The 27,837-nt window shown below is 41.7% G+C and overlaps 1 protein-coding gene across 3 annotated transcripts in view; it reads left to right on the forward strand.

Annotated features, from left to right (window-relative positions):
* Positions 1–27,617, forward strand: part of LOC128657247 (gastrula zinc finger protein XlCGF57.1-like) — a 105,112-nt gene extending 77,495 nt beyond the window's left edge. For 2 of the 3 annotated variants that reach the window (XM_053711518.1, XM_053711517.1), the window contains one exon: positions 26,003–27,617. In XM_053711518.1, the coding sequence (XP_053567493.1) occupies positions 26,003–27,363 (1,361 nt within the window). In that variant the 3' untranslated portion in view covers positions 27,364–27,617. Of the gene's footprint in view, positions 1–2,219; positions 2,357–26,002 lie in introns of those variants that run through there. The other variant, XM_053711519.1, reaches the window with a different exon arrangement.
* The last annotated feature ends 220 nt before the right edge of the window (positions 27,618–27,837 follow it).

The raw sequence follows: 27,837 nt of genomic DNA on the forward strand, positions 1-27,837 counted from the left end.
CAACGTTGATCCGTCAAGAAGATTTTCATGGAAACGGAATCTATAATCATTCCTAGAAAGCACACCCTGGTATTTGGAACAATCAAGCTTTTGCCCAGATTTATTTTCCAGCCAGGGGACCGAAGAAGACACAAAAGTGTGTCCGTGTGAGAGCTAACGGAAAAGAGAGCTTGAACCAACATATCGTCCAGGTAAGGAGCCACAGGAGTTTCTTGCGCCCTGGCCACAGCTAGAAGAGCTCCTAACACCTTTGTAAAGATCCTGGGAGCAGTAGCTAGACCAAAGGGAAGCGCAATTAATTGGTAGTGATTGTCCAGAAAGGCAAATCAAAGGAATTGGAAATGGTCATTGTGGATTGGAACATGCAGGTATGTGTCCATATGTAAAATGGTCATGAATTGGCCCTCCTCGATTAACGGAAGGAGGGACCTGATAGTCTCCATCTTTAAGGATAGTACCCTCAAAACTTGTTGAGACACTTTAAGTCTAGAATGGGTTGAAAATGTCTTCTTGGCAACCACAAAAAGATTTGAATACAATCCCTGACCTCTTTCTAAGGGAGGTACAGGGACAATCACTCCCATGGAAGCTAGATCTGCTACACAATTTAGAAAGGCAGTCTTCTTCTCTGGTTTGGACGATAGCCTTGACAGAATCTTGTATCCCTTGGAGATCACGTCTAGAACCCAGGGGTCTTCAACATCCTGAAACCAAGAATGACTGCCCCCAACACGATCTGATCCTGGGGGGGGGGGGCGCTGCTCCGTGCAGATTTGTTGTCAGATGAAGGCTTCTTGGAATGCTTGACATTGTTCCAAGATTGACTAGGCTTCCAATTACTCTTGGGTTGGTCTGCCTTAGAAGGGGCCAAATATATCTCTCCATTATTTGTACAAAAAAAACGAAAATTGCCTGATTGACAGATTTCTTGTACTGGGGAAGGAATGCCCCCTTTCTCCCTGGTCACAGTAGAAATGATTGAATCCAGGCCTGGTCCAAATAAGGTCTTACCCTTAAATGCCAAGGAAAGGAGTCTAGATTTAGACACCATGTCTGCAGACCAAGACTTCAACCAAAGAGCTTTCCAAGATAAGACAGCGAAGCCAGAAGACTTAACATTAAGGTGGATGATCTGCATGATAGCGTTGAAGATGAAGGAATTGGCCATATTTAATACAGTCCTGAATATCTTCTACCAGGATCATGTCAGATAAGGAGTCGCCCCAGAAGGGGGCGGGTCTGGCCACCGCAGCTATACCCCCTGCCAGCTGAAACATAAGGCCCATTTGATTAAATGTCCTCAAGTACCCCTCCATCTTTCTGTCCATGGGGTCTCTGAAGGAGGTGTTATCTCTAAGTGGTACTTTTAGCGAATGTGGAAATAGCCCCCTTCTCCTTAGGAATGGTACTCCACAGCTCCAAATGAGCGTCTTGTACCAGAAACATCCTCTTGATATTCGGAGACGGGGATAAAGGGATCCCTGGTTTCATGCTGGCAGGAACCGGAAAAACCTCTGGAGCTTTAGGTCTGATTTGATAGACCATGTCTAACTTTGGAATCTTTCCTCACAAGACTTAGGCTCAGGGACTTCCAGAGTAGACAATACTTCCTTAAAGGGATACTCAACCCACATTTTTTCTTTTATGATTCAGATAGAGCTTGCACTTTTAAGCTACTTTCTAATTTACTCATATTAAAACATTTTTCTTCGTTCTCTTGCTATCTTTATTTAAAAAGCAGGAATTTTAAAGCTTAGGAGCCAGCCTATTTTAGGTTCAGCACCCTGGATAGCGCTTGCTTATTGGTGACTACATTTAGCAAACCATTACGCAAGCATAACCCAGGTTCTGAACCAAAAATGGTCCGGCTCCTACTTTTTTCATTAAGATAGCAATAGAACAAAGAAAAATGAATAATAGGAGTAAATTAGAAAGTTGCTTAAAATTGCATGCTCTATCTAAATCATTAAATAAACTCTTTGGGTTTAGTTTCCCTTTAAGTAAAAAAAGCCAAGAAGATGCAGCTTAAACCTGAAATTAACCTCCTCTGGTTTCCACCACTCTTAATTGCGGAATCGGAAGAGAGATCTCATCCTCAGAGGCTACTGAGGAATTATCATCATTAATATGTTAAGAAAGTTTGACTAACACAGTCTCCAAAGTGTTACCGTTTACAGTGTCAGAGGGAGCATGATTAACCTTTCTTTTTCCTGAGCCAGGAAAAGCACTCAGCCCCGCAGAAACAGCAGACTGGAGATGTGCTGCAAAATCCAAAGGTAAACATCCCAGCAGAGGACGGAGCTGACCCGCAGGGCACTGCATGTCAAATATTAGGAAAAGGTGATTGAGTCAAAAGCATAGGTATGTCTTGGACAACAAAGTCCTGAGAAGTGGAGGGCTCTGAGGGGTTAATTAGACTAGAAGGAGTACTGATATTCTTGGAAATTTTAGATTTAGACTGTGTGACAGACTCCCTGATAACCCGACTGGGTATCTCCGCCAGAGAGAGCTTCCTCAATGCTGTAATATGTAGAAGTGGAGCTAGCAAGTGATTATAGTGATCCTACCATAATGACCAGACAGGACCAGTATTAAGGTGAAAATAAGAACTGTTTTTTTAAAGTAACTGCACAGTATTTATCCACAACCACAATCTGAGCCTAATCCTATAAAGGAGAACAATGCCCAACCCAGACAGCCTGGCGCCTCCATAGAAGCACTAGGAACAGAGATACCCACATATACAGTTCGTGTTTTTAGGGTGATCCGGAGGGAGCGACGTCAATCCCAGGGTACCATTGGATAGCCCCGGAACCCGAAATGTTACAGACCAAAAAGCTGCACGATGCATGGTTGGGGACCGGAGCGACAGCGTGGTAAAGGTACCCAGGAGCAGTCCATGATGATGCTGTAAAACCCAGGGTTCCTAAGTGAGCTTCCTCTCAAATCATCCCAGCCCATGCCCTGTCAAAAGTACAATAAGACCCCAAAAGAGTGGTGTGCTGGAGCAATGGGCTTCCTAAATGACTCCAGTTAAAGTTCTGCAGGTATCCTGGCCAAACCCAGCCGGCACACAGTTCCATCAGGTTCCAGCTGAGACCCGGTCAGGTGTGGAAGGATGAAGTGGGTTTAAACAGTACAAAAAATCAAAAGGGTTGTCACAGATACCGGGCTGCAGGGGTTAAACCTCCACCCCCTACTACCTCACCCCCTCCTGTTTCTAAGGGAATTTGGGCTTTTGAGAGCAACTGCAACCTTTGATTTACTTTGTTTTATGGTTTACACATGGTCATGAAAGAGCTAGTCCTTGACTGCCTAGTACCTCTCTGTCTGACCAGGCCCCTGGAACTGCCAGTCAGCCACATCGTCCCGCATCCCCGGTGTCCCTTACCCAAGGTTGCTCCAGCTGCCCCTTGTCCCAGAGCTCCGCTCTTTTGGAGATTGGTACCCCTTGGGGAGGGCAAGGGGTGGGGTGAATGCCGGAAGGGAGCTCCCTTGGGAATCAGGGGTACTGGGCCCCCCTATACAACCCCCACTCCCCAGTGGCGTTCCCGGTTTAAGTTTTAATCACCTATAGCTCCGGCCCCCAGCCATGGATCATATCACTTTTTGGACTGTAGCAGCTGGGGTCCGAAGGCTTTCCAACGACACTCTGGAAGTGGTGCTCTGTTGCCCCGGGATCACCCCGGAACCACCATCCTTATACCGCTGGACACTATGGGACAATGGACTCTATGGATGGCGCCAGCCTGTCTGGAGGGGCGGGAATGGCATGAGATTTGGGAGACTGATAAGGCTCTTATCTTGATGAGATTGTGTATATAAACTGTGTGTTTTCCCAATAAAGATGTACTTCTTGTTTTCACCTGAATGCTAGTCTGTCTAGTTATTTGGGTGGGCTCAGCTAAAATCACTTTGCTCCACTACACTACTGCGGCTGGTTTCAGGTACAGGAAGGATCCTTTGGCGGAGCTACCCAGTCGGGGTAGCTGGGTTCCGTCACAAGGGTAATGATTATGCTCTTCCAGTAAAATGTCCAGCAACTGTAACAACAATAGTCTCCAATAGAGAGCCCTTGCAGCCCGGTATCCGTGACAGTGCTCCCCCCTGACCCATAGTCCGGCTTAGGGCTGTCCGGTGGTGTTATTAAAATTTCAGTTTGCCAGGAAAGGCCATCCACATTGCCGTTACTTTTTTCCAGCTGATACTGGATGGTAAAATTGAAGGGCTGCAAGGCTAAACTCCACTGTAACAAACGTCCATTGTCCCGGAAACCCTACTAAGCCACACAAGGGGGTTATGGTCCATGAGCACGATAAGCAATCTCCCGTACAGATAAGGCCCACACCAGCGCCAAACAGTCCTTCCCCACTGCTGCGTATCACACTTCCCTAGGCAGTAACTTTCTGCTGATGTAGGCTACAGGGTGCTCACCACCATCCTCGTCCACCTGGCTTAGCACTGCTCCCAACCCGAACATAGAGGCATCTGTGTACAAAAATGTTTGGATGGGTCAGGAGCAGCCAAAATATGGGCAGAAATCAATGCGGTTTTCCGGTGTTGAAAGGCAGCCTTGCACTCTGGGCACCTCCAACGCAGGTTTTTTCCTAGTCAGGGATTTGGCCAGTGTACTATAGGTAGGAACAAACTTGTGGTAATACCCGGCAGTCCCTAGAATGGCTAAAACCTGAGTCTTCGTTCTGGAGGTAGACCAGTTAGCAACTGCCTCAATCTTGTCCGGCTCTGGCATTTGCTTCCCGCATCCCACTTGGTGTCTGAGGTACTTGACCTCAAACATCCCTACCTTACTTGTCTGGCTTCAAAGTCAGACCCACAGCCCTAATGTGGTCCAACACAGTATTCAGGTGGACTAAATGTTCCTCCCAAGTATCGCTGTAGATCACATCATCCAGGTATGCACAAGCATAATCCTGGAAGCCATCGAGGAGTTGATCCACCATCCTCTGGAACGTTGCCGGAGCATTCTTCATCCCAAACGGCATGACCTTAAACTGGTACTGGTCGAATGGGCTGATAAATGGCACCTTTGGAATAGATTCCGTGTCCAGAGAAATCTGCCAGTATCCCTTACAGAGATCTAGCGTAGTCGGGAAGTTAATCCTGGCAATTCATTGTAGCAGTTCATCAACTTGGGGCATAGGGTGAGCGTCAGTCATGGTTCAGTCATTAAGCCTACAATAGTCTACGCAAAAACAGGTTGTGCTGTCCCACTTAGGCACTAGCACTACCGGGGAAGCCCAGGGACTATTGGACGGCTTGATAACTCCCATATCGAGCATCTCTCTAATCTACCTTCCCTAACTTACTCAGGGAACCGGTATGCTGGTTGCCGTAAAGGGAAACTGTACCGGGATCTTCCCTCTGCACCGCTACAGTGGTGTATCCAGGGTCCATGGAGAACATACTTTGCCTACTCTCCAACACCAGCCTAACTTGCTCATGCTGCAGGGCCCCTATCCTCTCATCTAACTGTACATTCCCTACGCCTATCTGTATCCCATTACGCCTGGGCAGCTCTGGCATGGGGAGACCCTGAGTCCTCCATGGCTGGAGCAAATATGGCAGCTACCTCCTCCGGCCTCTACTGATATGCATTTATCTAAACATTTGGGGACTAGGTAGGTTGTATCGCTGAGCTGCTCTACTACCAGGTAGGGCCAAGCGGCCGGCAACGTATCCGTCTTGGAAGGTTTTAGGGCAAGAACATTCTCTTTGTGAGAGGTACAATCATACCACCCCTTTTGTCTACCCTGGGTGACCTAAAGGTTCTCATGCACAATGTTGTCAAGTTCCTTCCGTTGGTCCCTAAACTCTAGGACAATGGAAGGTTCCTCTTTCCCAACTGACCCTTCCCAGTGGGATTTAAGTAAATCTTGGGGCCCTCTCACCCTCTGCCCGTATACTAGCTCAAAGGGAGAAAACCCAGTAGATTCCTGTGACGCCTAAGCGAAAAGGAGGTGCAGCAGTTACTTCTCTTCTCCCAGTCCTTGCTAGAGGTAGAGAACATACGAAGCAGCTGCTTCAGTGTCCCATTAAACCTCTTGCACATTCCATGAGTCTGGGGATGGCATGGCTAGCTCTGCAAGGACTTTATACCACAGAGCTTCCATAACTGCTGGGTAAGCTTAGCAGTAAACAGAGTCCCCTAGTCTGAGATAATTTCCTGAGGAAAACCCACCGGGCATCCGTCGCTGTCTCCGCATGGATGTTGTTCCTGGGTACCGTCAGTACATATCCCGAGGGACTGGTATGGGACAATGGTCCAACTATATCATTAGCTATCCTGCTGAACTGTTCGTCAATGATAGAAAAAGGGTGCAAAGAAGACTTGGAGTGATCACCCTTCTTCCCCACCCGCTGACAGGTGTCACAAGTCTGGCAGTACTGCCTGACGTCCCCTGTAATCCTGGGCCAGAAAAAGGCAGAGTAATCCCTAGGTGTCCTGCCAGGGAAATATCATGCGCAGCAGGTCATACCAATACTTTTGTGGTACCACCAACTGTTGCTTGGGCACCTGCCACCCTATGTAACCCAGTAAAGAAGCCCCTGGTCCCACTCAAAATGATCCCCATCTAACCCACCATGCCCGCTCCCGGCAAAGTCAGAGGGAGAAGCCCAGGGGACAGGGGACAGCAGCTGTGTCAGAGTGGCTTGCCTGGGTCCCATAGAGTGGCTTAGCGGTAGTCTGGGCTTGTTGTCGGGTGGTCACAGGGCAAATATCTGTAGGTAAATCCATGAGAAAAGATGAGGGAAAAATGCCCCAAATCATTCCCCAGTAAAACCTCTGCTGGTAAATGTCTCATAACACCAACCTTCACAGCACGAGAGCCAGCCCCCCTATCCAGGTGAACCTGGGCTGTGGGAAACCCGGAGCACCTTACCCCTAGCCACACGAACCGTAATAGATTTCCCAGTTTGGTTTGAGCTGGTGACCATGCGTAGATGGACAAGGGTAATGGTGGCTCCGCTGTCACATAATCCTTGTGCCGAGCAGCTATTAATCCATACCGGCTGACGATGATGGAAACGGTTGTTGCCAGCTGCAGATGTTGACAGAGGGAGGGTTCCGTGGACTTCTGATCCCATACCCATTCTCTCAGCTCCAGCGAGGAATGATCATAAAAATGCTCCAGAAGAATGAGCTATGATGCTTGCGCCAGGGTGGTCACTTGGTAGCCCCTGAATTAGTAATCCAAGGAGCCGGGTAGCTGGCGGGCCCACTCGGTAAAGGATTGGCTATCCCTCTGTCTTAGGCTCCGAAACTTGATGCAATAAGCCTCAAGAGTAATAGCATACCTGGTCAGGATGTGCTGCTTCACCTGATCATAGATCTACTTTTCTTCCATAAGGGTAGCCTGGCAAGCATCCAGGGCTCTTCCCGACAGTTTTCCAACCAGGAGAGTAGTTCAGTCTGCCTTGTTGATGCCCTGCAGCTCACACTGGGTCTCGAATACCTGGAAGTAACAGTCAATTTCTTTCTCCCTGTCTTTGAAGGCACAGAAGGCAGTATGAGGCAATTTCTTCCTGCTTGATGCAGGCCCCAGATCCACAGACACAGCTCCCCCCAGCGCCTTCTGGACCTCCAGCATCTTGAGGCGGGTGGTGTCAGAAATAATCTAAGTTATTACACCCTGTTGTGGAATGGATCCATACAGGCCATCTCTTGCTGGACCTTGGACATCTCAGACCCATCAGTTGTTGGCTTGCTAGTATGATCGCTGGCCAAGCTATTGCCTGGCTTTCTGGCACGATCACTGACCCGGTCACTCTCCATCAGCTCCGTGATGATAGTTGCTTTCAACTTGTTACTGACTACTTGCCTACGAGCTTCCAACAAGCCCTGAGTATCGCTGCTCCATTTAAAGGGGTCCTGGTGGTGGTTTGAATGCTCCAGGTAGAAGAAAGCATACTTTCGCTGCCACCAAATGTGACGGACCCCTGATACACAAACTGGGTATATCCGCCAGAGAGGCTGGAACATGTAGAAGTGGAGCTACCAAGTCATTATAGCAGTATACCACCCTAATGACCAGACAGGACCAGTATTAAGGTGAAAATAAGAACTGTTTTATTAAAGCAACTGCACTGTATCTATACACAACCACAATTGATAAGAGCCTAATCCCATCAAGGAGAACAATGTCCTCTCCTGACAGCATGGTTCCTCCATAGAAGCACTAGGAACAAAGATATCCACATATCATATAGTTTGTGTTTTTGGGATGATCCCGAGAGAGAAGACGCAATGCCAGGGTATCCTCTGCAAGAAAAAAAATGGAGCACAGGTAAAAAGCACTAAGAAGGCATTGCCAGGGTACTATTTGATAGTCCTGGACCCCCAGATTTTACAGTCCAAAAAGCGACACGATCTGTGGCTGGGGACAGGGGCGACAGGTTCGTAAAGGTACCCGGGAGCAGTCCATGATAATGCTATAAAACCCATTGTTCCTAAGTGAGCTCCCTCTCAGTAATCACCCCAGCCCCTGCCCCATCAAGAGTAAAATAAGTCCCCTAAAGAGCAGTGTGCTAGAGCAGTGGACTTCCGAAGCGACTCAGCTTAAAGTTCAGTGGGTATTCCAGCTGGCACATAGTTCCATCAGATTCCAGCTCGGACCCGGTCAGGTGTGGATGGGTGAAGCGGGGTTAACCCGTCCAGAAAATACAAAAGGGTAATTGGTATGCTCTTACAGGAAAATGTCCAGCAACTGTAATAATAGTCTCTAAATAGAGAGCACAGTAATAGCACCAACAGGAAAGATTATTGCCCTTGAAGCCCGGTATCCATGACAGATTACTAAGACTTTGAATAACTCATGCTAGTTTTCATTACTGAGGTACTAAACTTGCCATATATAGCAACCCACTAAGGGGTTTTACTCTGGTTGACCTGTCGCTGGGTATAGGGCCCTTACCCAGGTGGAAAAGTTTAAGCATACTAAAAGGAGGAAAATAATCTTCTTATAATATAGCTCTAATGCAATCACATTCTTACCTGGAATCAACACAGGTTTCTCCTGTTAAGTGTGATCAGTCCACGGGTCATCATTACTTCTGGGATATTACTCCTCCCCAACAGGAAGTGCAAGAGGATTCACCCAGCAGAGCTGCCATATAGCTCCTCCCCTCTACGTCACCTCCAGTCATTCTCTTGCACCCAACGACTAGATAGGATGTGTGAGAGGACTATGGTGATTATACTTAATTTTATACCTTCAATCAAAAGTTTGTTATTTTTTAATAGCACCGGAGTGTGTTATTTCTTCTCTGGTAGAATTTGAAGAAGAATCTACCTGAGTTTTTACTATGATTTTAGCCGGCGTAGTTAAGATCATATTGCTGTTTCTCGGCCATCTGAGGAGAGGTAAACTTCAGATCAGGGGACAGCGGGCAGATTAATCTGCAAAGAGGTATGTAGCAGCTTATTATTTTCTGACAATGGAATTGATGAGAAAATTCTGCCATACCGATATAATGTAAACTCAGCCTTAAATGCAGTAGCAGCAACTGGTATCAGGCTGTCATGTATGTATATTTTACACTTCAGTATTCTGGGGAATGGCACTTCACTGGAATTATACTGTGTGCATAAGACTTTAGCCTAATTTACAGGGACTAGCAACAGGCTTTTTAATAACACTTAATTTATGTTAAACGTTTTTTTCTGGCATGTAAAATCGTTTCATTTTCTGAGGTACTGGGTGAATAAAATATTTTGGGCACTATTTTTTTTTCCACTTGGCAGTTGTTTTATTTCATTTATGACAGTTTACTGATCTCTCTCACTGTTGTGTGTGAGGGGGAGGGGCCTTTTTTGGCGCTTTTGCTACGCATCAAAAAATTCAGTCAGAAGCTCATTGTATTTCCTGCATGATCCGGTTCATCTCTACAGAACTCAGGGGTCTTCAAAACTTGTTTTGAGGGAGGTAATCACTCACAGCAGAGCTGTGAGATTGTAGTTGACTGTGATAAAAAACGTTTATTTCTGTAACTTTTTTCTGCTATCAGGGTTAGTTATCCTTTGCTAATGGGAACAAGCCTTTGCTAAAATTGTGTTTTTTACAAAGATTTGATGCTATAACCTTTCAGTTTATTAACTTTCAACTGTCATAACTCTTTCTGTGCTTCTTATAGGCACAGTACGTTTTCATATTATAGTAAATTACTTGAAAAGTATTTCCAAGTTGCTAGTTTATTTGCTAGTGTGTTAAACATGTCTGATTCAGAGGAAGACATCTGTGCTATATGTGCTAATGCCAAAGTGGAGCCCAATAGAAATTTATGTACTAACTGCATTGATGCTACTTTAAATAAAAGTCAATCTGTACAAATTGAACACATTTCACCAAACAACGAGGGGAGAGTTATGCCGACTAACTCGCCTCACGTGTCAGTACCTGCATCTCCCGCTCGGGAGGTGCGTGATATTGTGGCGCCGAGTACATCTGGGCGGCCATTACAAATCACATTACAGGATATGGCTACTGTTATGACTGAAGTTTTGGCTAAATTACCAGAACTAAGAGGTAAGCGTGATCACTCTGGGGTGAGAACAGAGTGCGCTGATAATGTTAGGGCCATGTCAGATACTGCGTCACAACTTGCAGAACATGAGGACGGAGAGCTTCATTCTGCGGCTGACGGTTCTGATCCAAACAGATTGGATTCAGATATTTCAAATTTTAAATTTAAGCTGGAAAACCTCCGTGTATTACTAGGGGAGGTGTTAGCGGCTCTGAATGATTGTAACACAGTTGCAATACCAGAGAAAATGTGTAGGTTGGATAAATATTTTGCGGTACCGTCGAGTACTGACGTTTTTCCTATACCTAAGAGACTTACTGAAATTGTTACTAAGGAGTGGGATAGACCCGGTGTGCCGTTCTCACCCCCTCCGATATTTAGAAAGATGTTTCCAATAGACACCACCACACGGGACTTATGGCAAACGGTCCCTAAGGTGGAGGGAGCAGTTTCTACTTTAGCTAAGCGTACCACTATCCCGGTGGAGGATAGCTGTGCCTTTTCAGATCCAATGGATAAAAAGTTAGAGGGTTACCTTAAGAAAATGTTTGTTCAACAAGGTTTTATATTGCAACCCCTTGCATGCATTGCGCCTGTCACGGCTGCAGCAGCATTTTGGTTTGAGTCTCTGGAAGAGACACTTGAATCAGCTCCATTAGATGAGATTACACACAAGCTTAAAGCTCTTAAGTTAGCTAACTCTTTTATTTCAGATGCCGTAGTACATTTAACTAAGCTTACGGCTAAGAATTCCGGATTCGCCATTCAGGCGCGCAGAGCACTGTGGCTAAAATCCTGGTCAGCTGACGTTACTTCTAAGTCTAAATTACTTAATATACCTTTCAAAGGGCAGACCTTATTCGGGCCCGGATTGAAAGAAATTATCGCTGACATTACAGGAGGTAAAGGCCATGCCCTGCCTCAAGACAGAGCCAAACCTAAGGCTAGACAGTCTAATTTTCGTTCCTTTCGGAATTTCAAAGCAGGAGCAGCATCAACTTCCTCTGCTCCAAAACAAGAAGGATCTGTTGCTCGCTACAGACAAGGCTGGAGACCTAACCAGTCCTGGAACAAGGGCAAGCAGGCCAGGAAACCTGCTGCTGCCCCTAAAACAGCATGAATTGAGGGCCCCCGATCCGGGAACGGATCTAGTGGGGGGCAGACTTTCTCTCTTCGCCCAGGCTTGGGCAAGAGATGTCCAGGATCCCTGGGCGCTAGAGATAATCTCAGGGATACCTTCTGGACTTCAAATACTCTCCCCCAAGAGAGAGATTTCATCTGTCAAGGTTGTCAACAAACCAAATAAAGAAAGAGGCGTTTCTACGCTGCGTACAAGAGCTTTTATTAATGGGAGTAATCCATCCAGTTCCACGGTCGGAACAGGGACAAGGGTTTTACTCAAATCTGTTTGTGGTTCCCAAAAAAGAGGGAACTTTCAGGCCAATTCTGGATTTAAAGATCCTAAACAAATTCCTAAGAGTTCCATCGTTCAAAATGGAGACTATTCGGACAATTTTACCCATGATCCAAAAGGGTCAGTACATGACCACAGTGGATTTAAAAGATGCTTACCTTCACATACCGATCCACAAAGATCATTACCGGTATCTAAGGTTTGCCTTTCTAGACAGGCATTACCAGTTTGTAGCTCTTCCATTCGGATTGGCTACGGCTCCAAGAATCTTCACAAAGGTTCTGGGTGCTCTTCTGGCGGTACTAAGACCGCGAGGAATTTCGGTAGCTCCGTACCTAGACGACATTCTGATACAAGCTTCAAGCTTTCAAACTGCCAAGTCTCATACAGAGTTAGTACTGGCATTTCTAAGGTCGCATGGATGGAAGGTGAACGAAAAGAAGAGTTCTCTCTTTCCACTCACAAGAGTTCCCTTCCTGGGGACTCTTATAGATTCTGTAGAAATGAAAATTTACCTGACAGAAGACAGGTTAACAAAACTTCAAAGTGCATGCCGTGTCCTTCATTCCATTCAACACCCGTCAGTGGCTCAATGCATGGAGGTAATCGGCTTAATGGTAGCGGCAATGGACATAGTACCCTTTGCACGCCTACACCTCAGACCGCTGCAATTGTGCATGCTAAGTCAGTGGAATGGGGATTACTCAGACTTGTCCCCTTCTCTGAATCTGGATCAAGAGACCAGAAATTCTCTTCTATGGTGGCTTTCTCGGCCACATCTGTCCAAGGTGATGCCATTCAGCAGGCCAGACTGGACAATTGTAACAACAGACGCCAGCCTACTAGGTTGGGGCGCCGTCTGGAATTCTCTGAAGGCTCAGGGACAATGGAATCAGGAGGAGAGTCTCCTACCAATAAACATTCTGGAATTGAGAGCAGTTCTCAATGCCCTTCTGGCTTGGCCCCAGTTGACAACTTGGGGGTTCATCAGGTTTCAGTCGGACAACATCACGACTGTAGCCTACATCAACCATCAGGGAGGGACAAGAAGCTCCCTAGCAATGATGGAAGTCTCAAAGATAATTCGCTGGGCAGAGTCTCACTCTTGCCACCTGTCAGCAATCCACATCCCGGGAGTGGAGAACTGGGAGGCGGATTTTTTAAGTCGTCAGACTTTTCATCCAGGGGAGTGGGAACTTCATCCGGAGGTCTTTGCCTAAATACTTCGACATTGGGGCAAACCAGAGATAGATCTCATGGCGTCTCGACAGAACGCCAAGCTTCCTCGTTACGGGTCCAGATCCAGGGATCCGGGAGCGGTCCTGATAGATGCCTTGACAGCACCTTGGACCTTCAGGATGGCTTATGTGTTTCCACCCTTCCCGATGCTTCCTCGATTGATTGCCAGAATCAAACAGGAGAGAGCATCAGTGATTCTAATAGCGCCTGCTTGGCCACGCAGGACTTGGTATGCAGATCTGGTGGACATGTCATCCTGTCCACCTTGGTCTCTACCTCTGAAACAGGACCTTCTGATACAGGGTCCTTTCAAACATCAAAATCTAACTTCTCTGAAGCTGACTGCTTGGAAATTGAACGCTTGATTTTATCAAAGCGTGGTTTTTCTGAGTCAGTTATTGATACCTTAATACAGGCTAGGAAGCCTGTTACCAGAAAGATTTACCACAAAATATGGCGTAAATACCTATATTGGTGCGAATCCAAAGGTTACTCTTGGAGTAAGGTTAGGATTCCTAGGATATTGTCTTTTCTACAAGAAGGTTTAGAAAAGGGTTTATCCGCTAGTTCCTTAAAGGGACAGATCTCAGCTCTGTCCATTCTGTTGCACAAACGTCTGTCAGAAGTTCCAGACGTTCAGGCTTTTTGTCAGGCTTTGGCCAGGATTAAGCCTGTGTTTAAAACTGTTGCTCCGCCATGGAGTTTAAACCTTGTTCTTAACGTTTTACAGGGCGTTCCGTTTGAACCCCTTCATTCCATTGATATAAAGTTGTTATCTTGGAAAGTTCTATTTTTAATGGCTATTTCCTCGGCTCGAAGAGTCTCTGAGTTATCAGCCTTACATTGTGATTCTCCTTATTTGATTTTTCACTCGGATAAGGTAGTTCTGCGTACTAAACCTGGGTTCTTACCTAAGGTAGTCACTAACAGGAATATCAATCAAGAGATTGTTGTTCCATCCTTGTGTCCAAATCCTTCTTCAAGGAAGGAACGACTTCTGCACAATCTGGATGTAGTTCGTGCCCTAAAATTTTATTTACAGGCAACTAAAGATTTTCGACAAACGTCTTCCCTGTTTGTCGTTTACTCTGGTCAGAGGAGAGGTTAAAAAGCTTCTGCTACCTCTCTCTCTTTTTGGCTTCGTAGCATAATACGTTTAGCTTATGAGACTGCTGGACAGCAGCCTCCTGAAAGAATTACAGCTCATTCCACTAGAGCTGTGGCTTCCACTTGGGCCTTTAAGAATGAGGCCTCTGTTGAACAGATTTGCAAGGCTGCAACTTGGTCTTCGCTTCATACTTTTTCCAAATTTTACAAATTTGACACTTTTGCTTCTTCGGAGGCTATTTTTGGGAGAAAGGTTCTTCAGGCAGTGGTTCCTTCTGTATAAAGAGCCTGCCTGTCCCTCCCGTCATCCGTGTACTTTTGCTTTGGTATTGGTATCCCAGAAGTAATGATGACCCGTGGACTGATCACACTTAACAGGAGAAAACATAATTTATGCTTACCTGATAAATTCCTTTCTCCTGTAGTGTGATCAGTCCACGGCCCGCCCTGTTTTTTACGGCAGGTAAATATTTTTTAAATTATACTCCAGTCACCACTACACCCTTTGGCTTCTCCTTTCTCGTTGGTCCTTGGTCGAATGACTGGAGGTGACGTAGAGGGGAGGAGCTATATGGCAGCTCTGCTGGGTGAATCCTCTTGCACTTCCTGTTGGGGAGGAGTAATATCCCAGAAGTAATGATGACCCGTGGACTGATCACACTACAGGAGAAAGGAATTTATCAGGTAAGCATAAATTATGTTTTTATTATACCTCATTGTTACAAAGAAAGTTTTTTATAACCACCTTTATGAAACCTGACTTCTTTTTATATATACATGTACTAGAATAAGCTTGCAAGTGACCCTATTATCAATAGGTCCTATAAAAATAACCTCAAATTATTAAGGTGCTGGACACGTTCCCCCCTCCCATAAAGTGCTCTGGCATTCTTGTGATTATGCCTGAGTACTCCCTTGCGGTTTCCCTCGATACATACCGCAAAATCAATATTTTCCTAAATTACCCAGAATCAGGTGGCTCAAGTTCTTTCTTGCTTAATACTTTCTGTTGTTAATCTACTATATTACGCTGGGTTTCAAGAGTATCAAAAGTTTGAGAAAGCTTAAAATGTTTGTATTCCTTATTATATATATAGATAGATAGATAGATATAGATAGATATATATACACATATACACACACACACACACACTCACAGGAATGAACAACTGGCTCAATACTATTGTTAGCCTGTTATATGGCGATTTACCATCTGGGTGCAGCTTCTTTTAGGCCAGTAATGCTTTTCACAGAGAAGAACTTTCCTGTAATATATCGGTCTGATCCCGCCTATTACGGTCAGTCCAGCGCCGAAATACCAGGCAATTACTTTCTGAACAAGGAACACTGCAACCCCAGACGATCGTTTCAGCCTTCATTGGGCCTCGTCAGTGAGGTGTAGCCATATTCCTCTAAGCACACTGAGCAAGGAGTCCACTTCTGGTTTCCCCTTTTTCCCATAGGGAGACTAAATACACACAGAGAGAAGCACACTCACAGGAATGAACAACTGGCTCAATACTATTGTTAGCCTGTTATATGGCGATTTACCACCTGGGTGCAGCTTTTTTTAGGCCAGTAATGCTTTTCACAGAGAAGAACTTTCCTGTAATATATCGGTCTGATCCCGCCTATTACGGTCAGTCCAGCGCAGAAATACCAGGCAATTCCTTTCTGAACAAGGAACACAGCAACCCCAGACGATCGTTTCGGCCTTCATTGGGCCTCATCAGTGGTAAATCACCATAGAACAGGCTAACAATGGCATTGAGCTGGTTGTTCATTTCTGTGAGTGCGCTTCTCTCTGTGTGTATGTATATGTGTGTGTGTGTGTGTGTGTGTATATATATATATATATATATATATATATATATATATATATATATATATATATATGTGTGTGTATATATATATATGTGTGTGTATATATATATATGTGTGTGTATATATATGTGTGTGTATATATATATGTGTGTGTATATATATATGTGTGTGTATATATATATATGTGTGTATATATATATATGTGTGTATATATATATATATATATATATAATGTGTGTTGCTACATGTTTATTCTTTCCATGCTACTATACAGAATCGGAGAAAAAAACAGAAAATGTGAGGTTTATTTCTAGTATTTTTTACATAACACGATTGATTTGCTTTTTCTTTGTATATGTATAGGACTTCTGTAACATATTATGTCTGTTATATTACATATTCGACCTTAATAAAAAATAATAATAATAAACCTATAAATATAGAAGAAATAAATAAATGCATAAATAATCAAAATGACAAAATATCCAAAACACGCACAACACTCAAAGGCCTGTGCACCCTGTGCGGTTCTCAGTTTTTTTTTATTGAAAGCAGCATTGTGTGACTGTAGGTAGGGACTGTCAGGGTTTTTTCCCTGCTTTGTTCGCCATGTGCTGCTGGCAGCCATTTTACTTGCCTCTCTTGCTGACTCTGGTGCATAGTGTGTGATGCTGCTCATTTCCTGCACGCCCTTTTATGGCCATACTGGTGTACATCATCCGTGTGAGACAGGTTGCAGTCTCAGAATTGTGATGTCATCACTTATTATTTAAAGGGCCTCTGTTTAGTATGCTTTGCCCTTGCGTTGTCTCAGACCTGTTTGTGAGTTCCAGTTCCTGTGTATTACCTGTCTGTCTGAAATCTCTCCTGGTTCCTGATCCCTGGCTTGTTCCTGACTCTGCTGTTCTCCTTGTTCATGATTCCGGCTCGTCTGACTACTCGCTTTGGCTCCTGACTCGGCTTGTCTGATTATTTGCTTTGGCTCCTGACTCGACTCGTATGACTACCAGTTCTGGTTTTGATTCCTGGCTTGTTATTTGACTTGTCAACTTTTTATTATTTTCTTTCATGTATTTGGCAAGAGTCCATGAGCTAGTGACGTATGGGATATACAATCCTACCAGGAGGGGCAAAGTTTCCCAAACCTCAAAATGCCTATAAATACACTCCTCACCACACCCACAATTCAGTTTTACAAACTTTGCCTCCTATGGAGGTGGTGATGTAAGTTTGTGCTAAGATTTCTACGTTTATATGCGCTTCTCAGCATTTTGAAGCCTGATTCCTCTCAGAGTACAGTGAATGTCAGAGGAATGTGAAGGGAGTATCACCTATTGAATACAATGGTTTTCCTAACGGGAGATCTATTTCATAGGTTCTCTGTTATCGGTCGTAGAGATTCATCTCCTACCTCCCTTATTCAGATCGACGATATACTCTCATATTCCATTTCTTCTACTGATAACTGTTTTCAGTACTGGTTTGGGTATCTGCTATATGTAGATGGGTGTCTTTCGGTAAGTATGTTTTCATTACTTAAGACACTCTCACCTATGGTTTGGCACTTTATGTATTAATATAAAGTTCTAAATATATGTATTGTACTTATATTTATTTCCTTTTGCAGACTGTCAGTTTCATATTTTAGAAAAGCATATTTAGGAAAATATTTTTCTTACCTGGGGAATAGTCTTTTTTTTTAATTGACTGTTTTCTCATTAAATTTCACGGCAAAATTAGGCTCGCGAGGGCGCAAAATGCCAAAGTTTATTGCGTTATTCTTGGCGCAATAATTTTTTGCCGCAAAGTTACGTCCGATGACGCAAATTCGTAATTTCCGGAGTCTTAGTTGACGCCGAGTTCCTTGCACAAGGTTGCGTCTACAATGACGCGAGTGTGTCATTTCCAGATGTTGTTAGCGCCTCTAATTTTTTTTTTTTAGTTTGCGTTGTGCGTCATATTGGCACCAAATAATTTCATTATTTAAAACCCCATTCCTATATGCCTCTTGCCTTTTCTTCTATTCAGGGGGCTATGCTGTTTGCATTTTTTCCCCATTCCTGAAACTGCCATATAAGGAAATTGATAAATTTGCTTTATATGTTGTTTTTTCTCTTATATTTGCAAGATGTCTCAATCTGATCCTGTCTCAGAAACCACTGTTGGAACCCTGCTGCCTGATAACGGTTCTACCAAAGCTAAGTGCATTTGTTGTAAATTTGTGGAGATTATATCTCCAGCAGTGGTATGTAATAGTTGTCATGATAAGCTTTTACATGCAGAGAATGTGTCCATCAGGAATAGCACAATGCCTGTTGTTCCTTCAACATCTAATGTACAAGATATACCTGTGCATATTAAAGAATTTATTGCTGATGCGATTCAGAAGGCTTTGTCTGCCATCCCGCCTTCTAATAAACGTAAAAAGGTCTTTTAAAACTTCTCATAAAGTTGATGAAATTTCAAATGACCAACAACATACTGAATTATCCCCCTCTGTCGAGGATCTATCTGATTCAGAAGATCCTTCCTCAGATATTGACACTGACAAATCTACTTATTTATTTAAAATGGAGTATATTCCTTCCTTGTTAAGAGGTGTTGATTACATTGGATATTGAGGAAACTAGTCCTCTTGATATTAAAACTAGTAAACATTTAAATTCTGTTTATAAACCTCCTGTGGTTACTCCAGAGGTTTTTCCAGTTCCTGATGCTATTTCTGATATGATTTCTAAGGAATGGAATAGGCCTGGTGGTACTTTTATTCCTTCTTCAAGGTTTAAAACGTATCTTTTGCCAGCAGTTAGATTGGAGTTTTGGGAAAAGATCCCCAAAGTTGATGGGGCTATTTCTACTCTTGCTAAACGTATTACTATTCCTATGGAAGATAGTACTTCTTTTAAAGACCCTTTAGAAAGGAAACTTTAATCTTATCTAAGGAAAGCTTATTTATATTCTGGTCATCTTCTCAGGCGCAACAGGAAATGGATTCTGATTTGTCTAGCATTGTCCGCTTGCTTCAACATGCTAATCATTTTATCTGTTATGCATTTTTGATATCTTCAAAATTTATGTTAAATCTATGGCCTCCATTTATCAAGCTCCGTACGGAGCTTGAAGGCCCCTGTTTCTGGCGAGTTTTCAGACTCGCCAGAAACAGCAGTTATGAAGCAGCTGTCACAAAGATCGCTGCTCCATAACGCTGTCCACCTGCTCTGAGCAGGCGGACAGACATCGCCGGAAATCAACCTGATCGAGTACGATAGGGTTGATTAACACCCCCTTGCTTGTGACCGATTGGCCGTGAGTCTGCAGGGGGCGGCGTTGCACCAGCAGCTCTTGTGAGCTGCTGGTGCAATGGTAAATGGATTCAGCGAGGTTTGGTGGACCTGATCAGGTCTGTCAGACCTTGTTAAATATAGGCCATTGTCTTTAGTTATTTTAGCTAGAAGAGCTTTGTGGCTTAAATATTGGAATGCTGACATGGTATATAAGTCTAGATTACTATCTCTTTCCAAGGTAATAAGTTATTTGGTTCTCAGTTGGATTCGATTATTTCAGCTGTCACTGGGGGGAAGGGAGTTTTTTTGCCTCAGGATAAAAGACTTAAGGGTAAATCTAAAGCTTCTAACCGTTTTCGTTCCTTTCGACAAAATAAAGAACATAAACCTAATCCTTCCCCCAAAGAATCCGGTTCCAATTGGAAACCTTCAAGTTCAAGTAAATCCAAACCATTTAAGAAACCAAAGCCAGCCCCCAAATCTGCATGAAAGTGCGGCCCTCATTCCAGCTCAGCTGGTAGGGGGCAGATTAAGATTCTTCCAAGACATTTGGGCAGATTATGTTCAAACTCAATGGATTCAGAGTATTGTCTCTCAAGGGTACCAAATAGGATTTAGAGTAAGACCTCCTGTGAGAAGATTTTTTTTCTCATCCCAGCAAATCCAGGCTCAGGCTTTTCTGAAGTGTGTTTCAGACCTGGAGTTTTCAGGGGTAATCATACCAGTTCTGTTTTAGGAACAGTGTCTGAGGTTTTATTCAAATCTATTCATTGTCCCAAATAAAGAAAATTCATTCAGGCCAGTTCTGGATCTGAAAATTTTGAATCGTTATGTAAGATTTCAAAATGGTGACTATAAGGACTATTCTGCCTTTTGTTCAGCAAGGGCATTATATGTCCACAATAGACTTTCAGGATGCATATCTTCATATTCCGATTTATCCAGATAGGTTTCTGAGATTCTCTTTTCTAGACAAGCATTACCAATTTGTCGCTCTTCCGTTTGGCCTAGCGACAGCTCCAAGAATCTTTTCAAAGGTTCTCGGTGCCCTACTCTCTGTAATCAGAGAACGGGGTATTTCGGTGTTTCCTTATTTGGACAATATCTTGGTACTTGCTCAGTCTTTACATTTTGCAGAATCTCACACGAATCAACTAGTGTTGTTTCTTCAAAGACATGGTTGGAGGATCAATTTACCAAAAAGTTCTTTGATTCCTCAGACAAGGGTCACCTTTTTAGGTTTCCAGATAGATTCAGTGTCCATGACTCGGTCTCTAACAGACAAGAGACTATTAAATTTGGTTTCAGCTTGTCGGAACCTTCAGTCTCAATCATTCCCTTCAGTAGCTATGTGCATGGAAGTTTTAGGTCTCATGACTGCAGCATTGGACGCAATCCCCTTTGCTTGTTTTCATGAGACCTCTCCAGCTTTGTATGCTGAACCAATAGTGCAGGGATTATACAAAGATATCACAATTAATATCCTTAAATCCCAATGTTCGACTATCTCTGACTTGGTGGTTAGATTACCATCCTATAGTTCAAGGGGCCTCTTTTGTTTGTCCAACCTGGACTGTGATTACAACAGATGATAGTCTTTCAGGTTGGGGAGCTGTCTGGGGATCTCTGACAGCACAAGGGGTTTGGAAATCTCAAGGGGTGAGATTGCCAATCAATATTTTGGAAATCTGTGCTATTTTCAGGGCTCTTCAAGTTTGTCTTCTGTTGAAGAGAGAACCGTTCATTTGTTTTCAGACAGACAATATCACAACTGTGGCATATGTCAATCATCAGGGTGGGACTCACAGTCCCCAAGCTATGAAAGAAGTATCTCGGATATTTGCTTGGGCGGGATCCAGCTCCTGTCTAATTTCTGTGGTTCATATCCCAGGTATAGACAATTGGGAAGCAAATTATCTCGGCCTTCAGAACTTACATCTGGGGGAGTGGTCGCTCCATCCAGATGTGTTTTTTATCAGATTGTTCAGATGTGGGGGTCTTCCAGAAATAAATCTTATGGCTTCCCATCTTAACAAGAAACTACCCAGGTACCTGTCCAGGTCAAGGGATCATCAGGCGAAAGCGGTGGATGCGTTAACAGTTCCTTGGTGTTACCAACCTGCTTATATTTTCCCACCTCTAGTTCTTCTTCCAAGAGTGATCTCCAAAATCCTCAAGGAACAATCGTTTGTGTTGCTGGTAGCTCCAGCATGGTCTCACAAGTTTTGGTATGCGGATCTTGTTTGGATGTCCAGTTGCCAACCTTGGCCACTTCCATTAAGGCCAGACCTTCTGTCTCAAGGTCCATTTTTCCATCATGATCTCAAATCATTAAATTTGAAGGTATGGTAATGGAATGCCTAGTTCTTAGTTATAGAGGTTTCTCTGACTCAGTGATTAATACTATGTTACAGACTCGTAAATCTGTTTCTAGGAAGATTTATTATTGAGTTTTGAAGACTTGTATTTCATGGTGTTCTTCTCATAAATTCTCCTGGCATTCTTTTAGAATTCCTAGAATTTTACAGTTTCTTCAGGATGGTTTGGATAAGGGTTTGTCTGCAAGTTCCTTAAAAGGACAATTCTCTGCTCTTTCTGTTTTATTTCACAGAAATATTGCTAAGCTTTATGATATTCACTGTTTAGTATAGGCTTTGGTCCATATCAAGCCTGTCATTAAATTAATCTCCCCTCCTTGGAGTCTTAATTTGGTTTTGAAGGCTTTACAGGCTCCTCCTTTTGAGCCTATGCATTATTTGGACATTACTTTCTTGGAAAGTGTTGTTCCTTTTGGCCATCTCTTCTGCTAGAAAAAAAACCAATCAGTAACACTAAGGGTGTGTTACTACTAGGGGGCGCACAGGACCTTATATGATTATTATGTAAATAGGCTAAGAGAGAAGAGAACAAGATATTACATATAATAACTATAATAATATACTATACGGAATAATGTAAACAAAAAAGAAACAATTCTTATAAATATGGGACTATGAGAAACATAGGATACAACACAGATAATAACAAATACAGTAATAAGAAATTCCTGAAAGGTTCTTATCTGGAAATGCTGTCTTCTTCTGCAATGTTATATAAATGGTAAATGTCCCAATTGGGGTGGGTATAGTCCCAAATGATGAATGTGATCAAATACCAGGATGATCAATGATCAGGAACACAGATGATGACTGGAGTCAGCTGCTTTGTCAGGGAAATCAGGATCTAAGAGCAAGTTTTCTCTGTGAAAAAAATCACAAAAAGACAAAGGCGCCTCCTAGTGTAATACAGTTGGTGAAAGAGATTTGTAAGGTAATCAAAAAGGTACTCACAAGTGGAGCAGCACCCAATTGTGCTAAATCAAACAGACTGCGATCTCACAGTGTCCCAGCTCACTGACACTGCAAGGAAACTGGTTTCTCCAATGTCTTGCCGGACTGACAGAGCTCAGACTCTCACAAAGAGGTTTACATAAAACCAAATTTTATTAATAAAATAAAAATCTCAGTGTCTCATGACACTAGATATTAAAAGAACAAGCAACGCATTTCTCAGACTGCTGTCTGTTTCATCAGGCAGTCTGAGAAACGCGTTGCTTGTTCTTTTAATATCTAGTGTCATGAGACACTGAGATTTTTATTTTATTAATAAAATTTGGTTTTATGTAAACCTCTTTGTGAGAGTCTTAGCTCTGTCAGTCCGGCAAGACATTGGAGAAACCAGTTTCCTTGCAGTGTCAGTGAGCTGGGACACTGTGAGATCCCAGTCTGTTTGATTTAGCACAATTGGGTGCTGCTCCACTTGTGAGTACCTTTTTGATTACCTTACAAATCTCTTTCACCAACTGTATTACACTAGGAGGCGCCTTTGTCTTTTTGTGATTTTTTTTCACAGAGAAAACTTGCTCTTCTGCTAGAAGAGTTTCTGAATTATCTGCTCTTTCTTGTGAATCTCCTTTTCTGATTTTCCATCAGGATAAGTCAGTTTTGTGGACTTCATTTAAATTTTTACCTAAGGTTGTGAATTCTAACAACATTAATAGAGAAATTGTTGTCCCTTCTTTATGTCCTAATCCTAAGAATTGTTTGGAGAAATCCTTACATTCTTTGGATGTGGTGAGAGCTTTGAAATATGTTGAAGCTACTAAAGATTTCAGGAAGACTTCTAGTCTATTTGTTATCTTTTCTGGTTCTAGGAAAGGTCAGGCTTTTTTGGAGTCGGGTCAGGCCCCGCCTCAGAGAATTACAGCTCATTCTACTAGATCAGTCTCCACTTCATGGGCTTTTAAGACTGAAGCTTCAGTTGATCAGATTTGCAAAGCAGCAACTTGGTCTTCTTTGCATACATTTACTAAATTCTACCGCTTTGATGTATTTGCTTCTTCGGAAGCAGTTTTTGGTAGAAAAGTTCTTCAGGCAGCTGTTTCAGTTTGATTCCTCTGTTTATGTTTTAAGTTTTTTTTTCTTCTTTCATTTATGAAAAAAACTTATTTTTTTGGTTGTGGATTTAGTTTTTTCACCGGAAAATGGCTGTTTTTATTGTATCCCTCCCTCTTTAGTGACTCTTCTGTGGAGTTCCACATCTTGGGTATTTCTATCCCATACATCACTAGCTCATGGACTCTTGCCAATTACATGAAAGAAAATATAATTTATGTAAGAACTTACCAGATAAATTAATTTCTTTCATATTGGCCATGAGACCCACCCTTTTTATAGTGGTTATTTTTTTGTATAAAGCACAATTGATTCCAAATTCCTTTGTTGATGCTTTTTACTCCTTTTGTTTCACCCCGCTACTTGGCTATTCGTTAAACTGAATTGTGAGTGTGGTGAGGGCTATATTTATAGGCATTTTGAGGTTTGGGAAACTTTGCCCCTCCTGGTAGGATTGTATATCCTATACGTCACTAGATCATGGACTCTTGCCAATATGAAAGAAATGAATTTATCAGGTAAGTTCTTACATAAATTGTTTTTTTGCTATTAATAAAGGTGTAATTATTTTTGCACTTCTCGTCTCAGTTTGATTCCTGGCACCCTGACAGGGACCCTTTCATATGGTTCTGGGCTTAAACCATTTGACCAAATGCAACAAACACTTCCATTTTTGCTTTTTATCATCTTGCGTGCCTGCGAGAGTGCCAGTCCTTCCCAGTCATTATCATATACCATCTCTTTTAAAACCTTTTTCATTGTTAACCATTTTTTATTTAAAATGTTTGAGTGTAACACTTTTTTTTAAAAAAAAAATTGCTTTAACCCTTAGACTTTACTTCATGTCTCAGGATGCTATTTTATAACTTTAATATGAGCGATATTTATCACAGTCACACTCTCCATTAAAATTATAAGGCATGCTAAAGATGTGTTAGCTGCGCTAAACCTTCTCTGGTAAATCTGTTTTACTGTGGACTTTAAGTATTAATATGTGCACTTATTCTAGCATAGTCCAGTGATATTGCACCTTGCCCTATAATTAGTGCCCTACTTGTAATCCGGGTTTATATCTGATATTTTGCAAATAGTTTTCAATTTTGGTTAAAAAATTGATAATGTGTTATGATGTTGACATTAAAGAAAATAATATTTTACATATTGAAATTTGGTAAACAGAATTTCTTTATAAATCTATTTTATAAACAAGATACACATATTTTAAGTTTTTGAAAGATCAAAGAAATACTATCTTTTGTAATTTAAGATAATTCTATGTTACTAGATAGAGAAAGATATGTAATAAATGATATTTAAAGTGCTGGTAAACTCTCCTCTTTTTATAATCAAATCCAGAATGAAAATCATATTTTAGATGGAGTTTAATTCATCAGTTGTAATGAAGATGCTTTGTAACTTACATTTTAATACAGATATAACATTCAAATACACTGAGCTCCGCCGTCCACATCAAAAGTCAATTTTTGTATGAGCTAACCGTTTTAATTATTTTCCAATCGGCGCTCTCCCCATATAGCACGTTTGTTGTAAGTAGAACACTGATTGGACAACAATATAAACAGTTCGCTCACTGAAAATTGACGTTTGAAGTGGGCAGCAGAATGCATTACATTAAAAATTCATTTATAGGGCATCTTCATTACAACTGATAAATGAGTCAATCTAAAATAACATTAACATTCAGGGTCTGTTTTTTTCTAAAAAAAAAAGGGGAGCGTTAAGCATCACTAGACTTGAAAACTTTTTTGTTACGCTGGAGTAGCTATTTAAAGGTTTTAAATAAAACAAAATATTTGACACATTTAGAAATGCTAAGGTAGTGGTGAATGAAATGGGTTTTATTTCTTAACTGCAATATAGAATTTAGTTTAATTTTTTTCTTCTTATATTAGAGATTTTGTTATATTGTATTTAAGTAATTTTTATGTGTTTTGCTACATCTGTACAATATTTAGATTTCAAATCTTCTGAAAATATATTTCTTAATTTTTTTTTATTGTTTGCTATAAAATATATAAAAAATATTCTTTAGTGTCTAGTAAATCTCTCTTAAGCATTAGCATGAAGCTAGGGAAAGGTGTAGGGATCATAGTTATATTATTAACTAACATTAATCCCATTGTATTTCTTATCAACAGGTGGATTTACAAAGTGCAGTAGTCCTAGCTATGATGAAAATACAGATACTTGTTTTAATCTTGTTCAAAATCGAAACGTGGAAAATGTGTGTTCTGAATATGGGAATTTGTTTACCAGGAAATCAAATCTTATTACACATCAGAAAAGTCATACTTTAGAGAAAGTATTTTCATGTTCTGAATGTGGGAAATGTTTTGCTGTGAAATCAAGACTTATTAGACATCATAAAATTCATACAGGAGTGAAAGAATTTTCATGTTCTGAATGTGGCAAATGTTTTACTTGGAAATCAAATCTTATTACACATCTGAATATTCATACAGGAGTTAAAGCATTTTCATGTTCTGAATGTGGGAAGTGTTTTATTATGAAATCAGATCTTACTAAACATCAGAAAATTCATACAGGAGAGAATGCATTTTCTTGCTCTAAATGTGGGAAGTGTTTTTCTCGGAAACAAAGACTTATTAGACATCTGAAAATTCATACAGGAGAGAGAGCATTTTCATGTTCTGAATGTTGGAAGTGTTTTACTGAGAAATCACATCTTATTAACCATCAGAAAATTCATACAGGAGAGAAACCATTTACATGTTCTGAATGTGGGAAGGGTTTTATTAAGAAATCACATCTGATTAGGCATCAGAAAATTCATACAGGAGAGAAAACTTTTTTATGTTCTGAATGTGGGAAGTGTTTTGCTCAGAAATCACATCTGATTAGGCATCAGAAAAATCATACTGGTGAGAAAGCATTTTCATGTTCGGAATGTGGGAAGTGTTTTATTGACAAATCAACTCTTACTAAACATCAGAAAATTCATATAGGAGAAAAAGCATTTTCATGTTCTGACTGTGGGAAATGTTATACTGAGAAATCAACTCTTATTACACATGGGAATATGCATACAGGAAAGAAAGCATTTACATGTTCTGACTGCGGGAAAGGTTATACTCAGAAATCACATCTTATTAGGCATCAGAAAACACATACAGGAGAGAAAGCATTTTCATGTTCTGAATGTGGGAAGTGTTTTTCTCAAAAATGCAGTCTTATTATGCATCAGAAAATTCATACAGGTGAGAAAGCGTTTTCATGTTCTGAATGTGGGAAGTGTTTTACTGAGAAATCAACTCTTACTAGACATCAGAAAATTCATACAGGAGAGAAAGCATTTTCATATTCTGAATGTGGGCAGTGTTTTGCTCTGAAATCAAATTTTATTAGCCATCAGAACATTCATACAGGAGAAAAAGCATGTTCATGTCCTGAATGTGGAAAATATTTTACCAGCAAAGGAAATGATGTAACTCATCAAAGACTTCATACAGGAGAGAAAGAATTTCCATGTTCTGAATGAGGCAATATTTTTGTTCAGAAGTTGCATACAACTTATTGTGCATCAGAAAATTCATTTGGGAGGGAAAGCACTCTCATGTTTTGTACAGGGCGAACCCCTACATTAACATCAAAAGTAAAAGAGCCTTCCAAAAGCCCTCGTCTTCTTTAGGATAGCCCCCCTAGCTTCATTAAATGCATTGTGCTGAAATATAACAAAAAACTATATATATTATTTTACTTTTGATTTTCTGTTATAAAAAATTCTAAAAAATATTCTCAATTTCTCTTTATTTTAGAAAGGTTATCTAATATATTTATAAATCCATAAATATTTTGACTATAAATGAGGAAAAAAAGCTCAATAATCTTGTGTATTGAATTTGTAATAAAAATATTTTTCTTTCATGTAATTAGCTAGAGTCCATGAGCTAGTGACGTATGGGATATACATTCCTACCAGGAGGGGCAAAGTTTCCCAAACCTCAAAATGCCT

The sequence above is a fragment of the Bombina bombina genome, chromosome 4 (genome assembly GCF_027579735.1).
Source record: "Bombina bombina isolate aBomBom1 chromosome 4, aBomBom1.pri, whole genome shotgun sequence".
Taxonomy (NCBI): domain Eukaryota; kingdom Metazoa; phylum Chordata; class Amphibia; order Anura; family Bombinatoridae; genus Bombina; species Bombina bombina.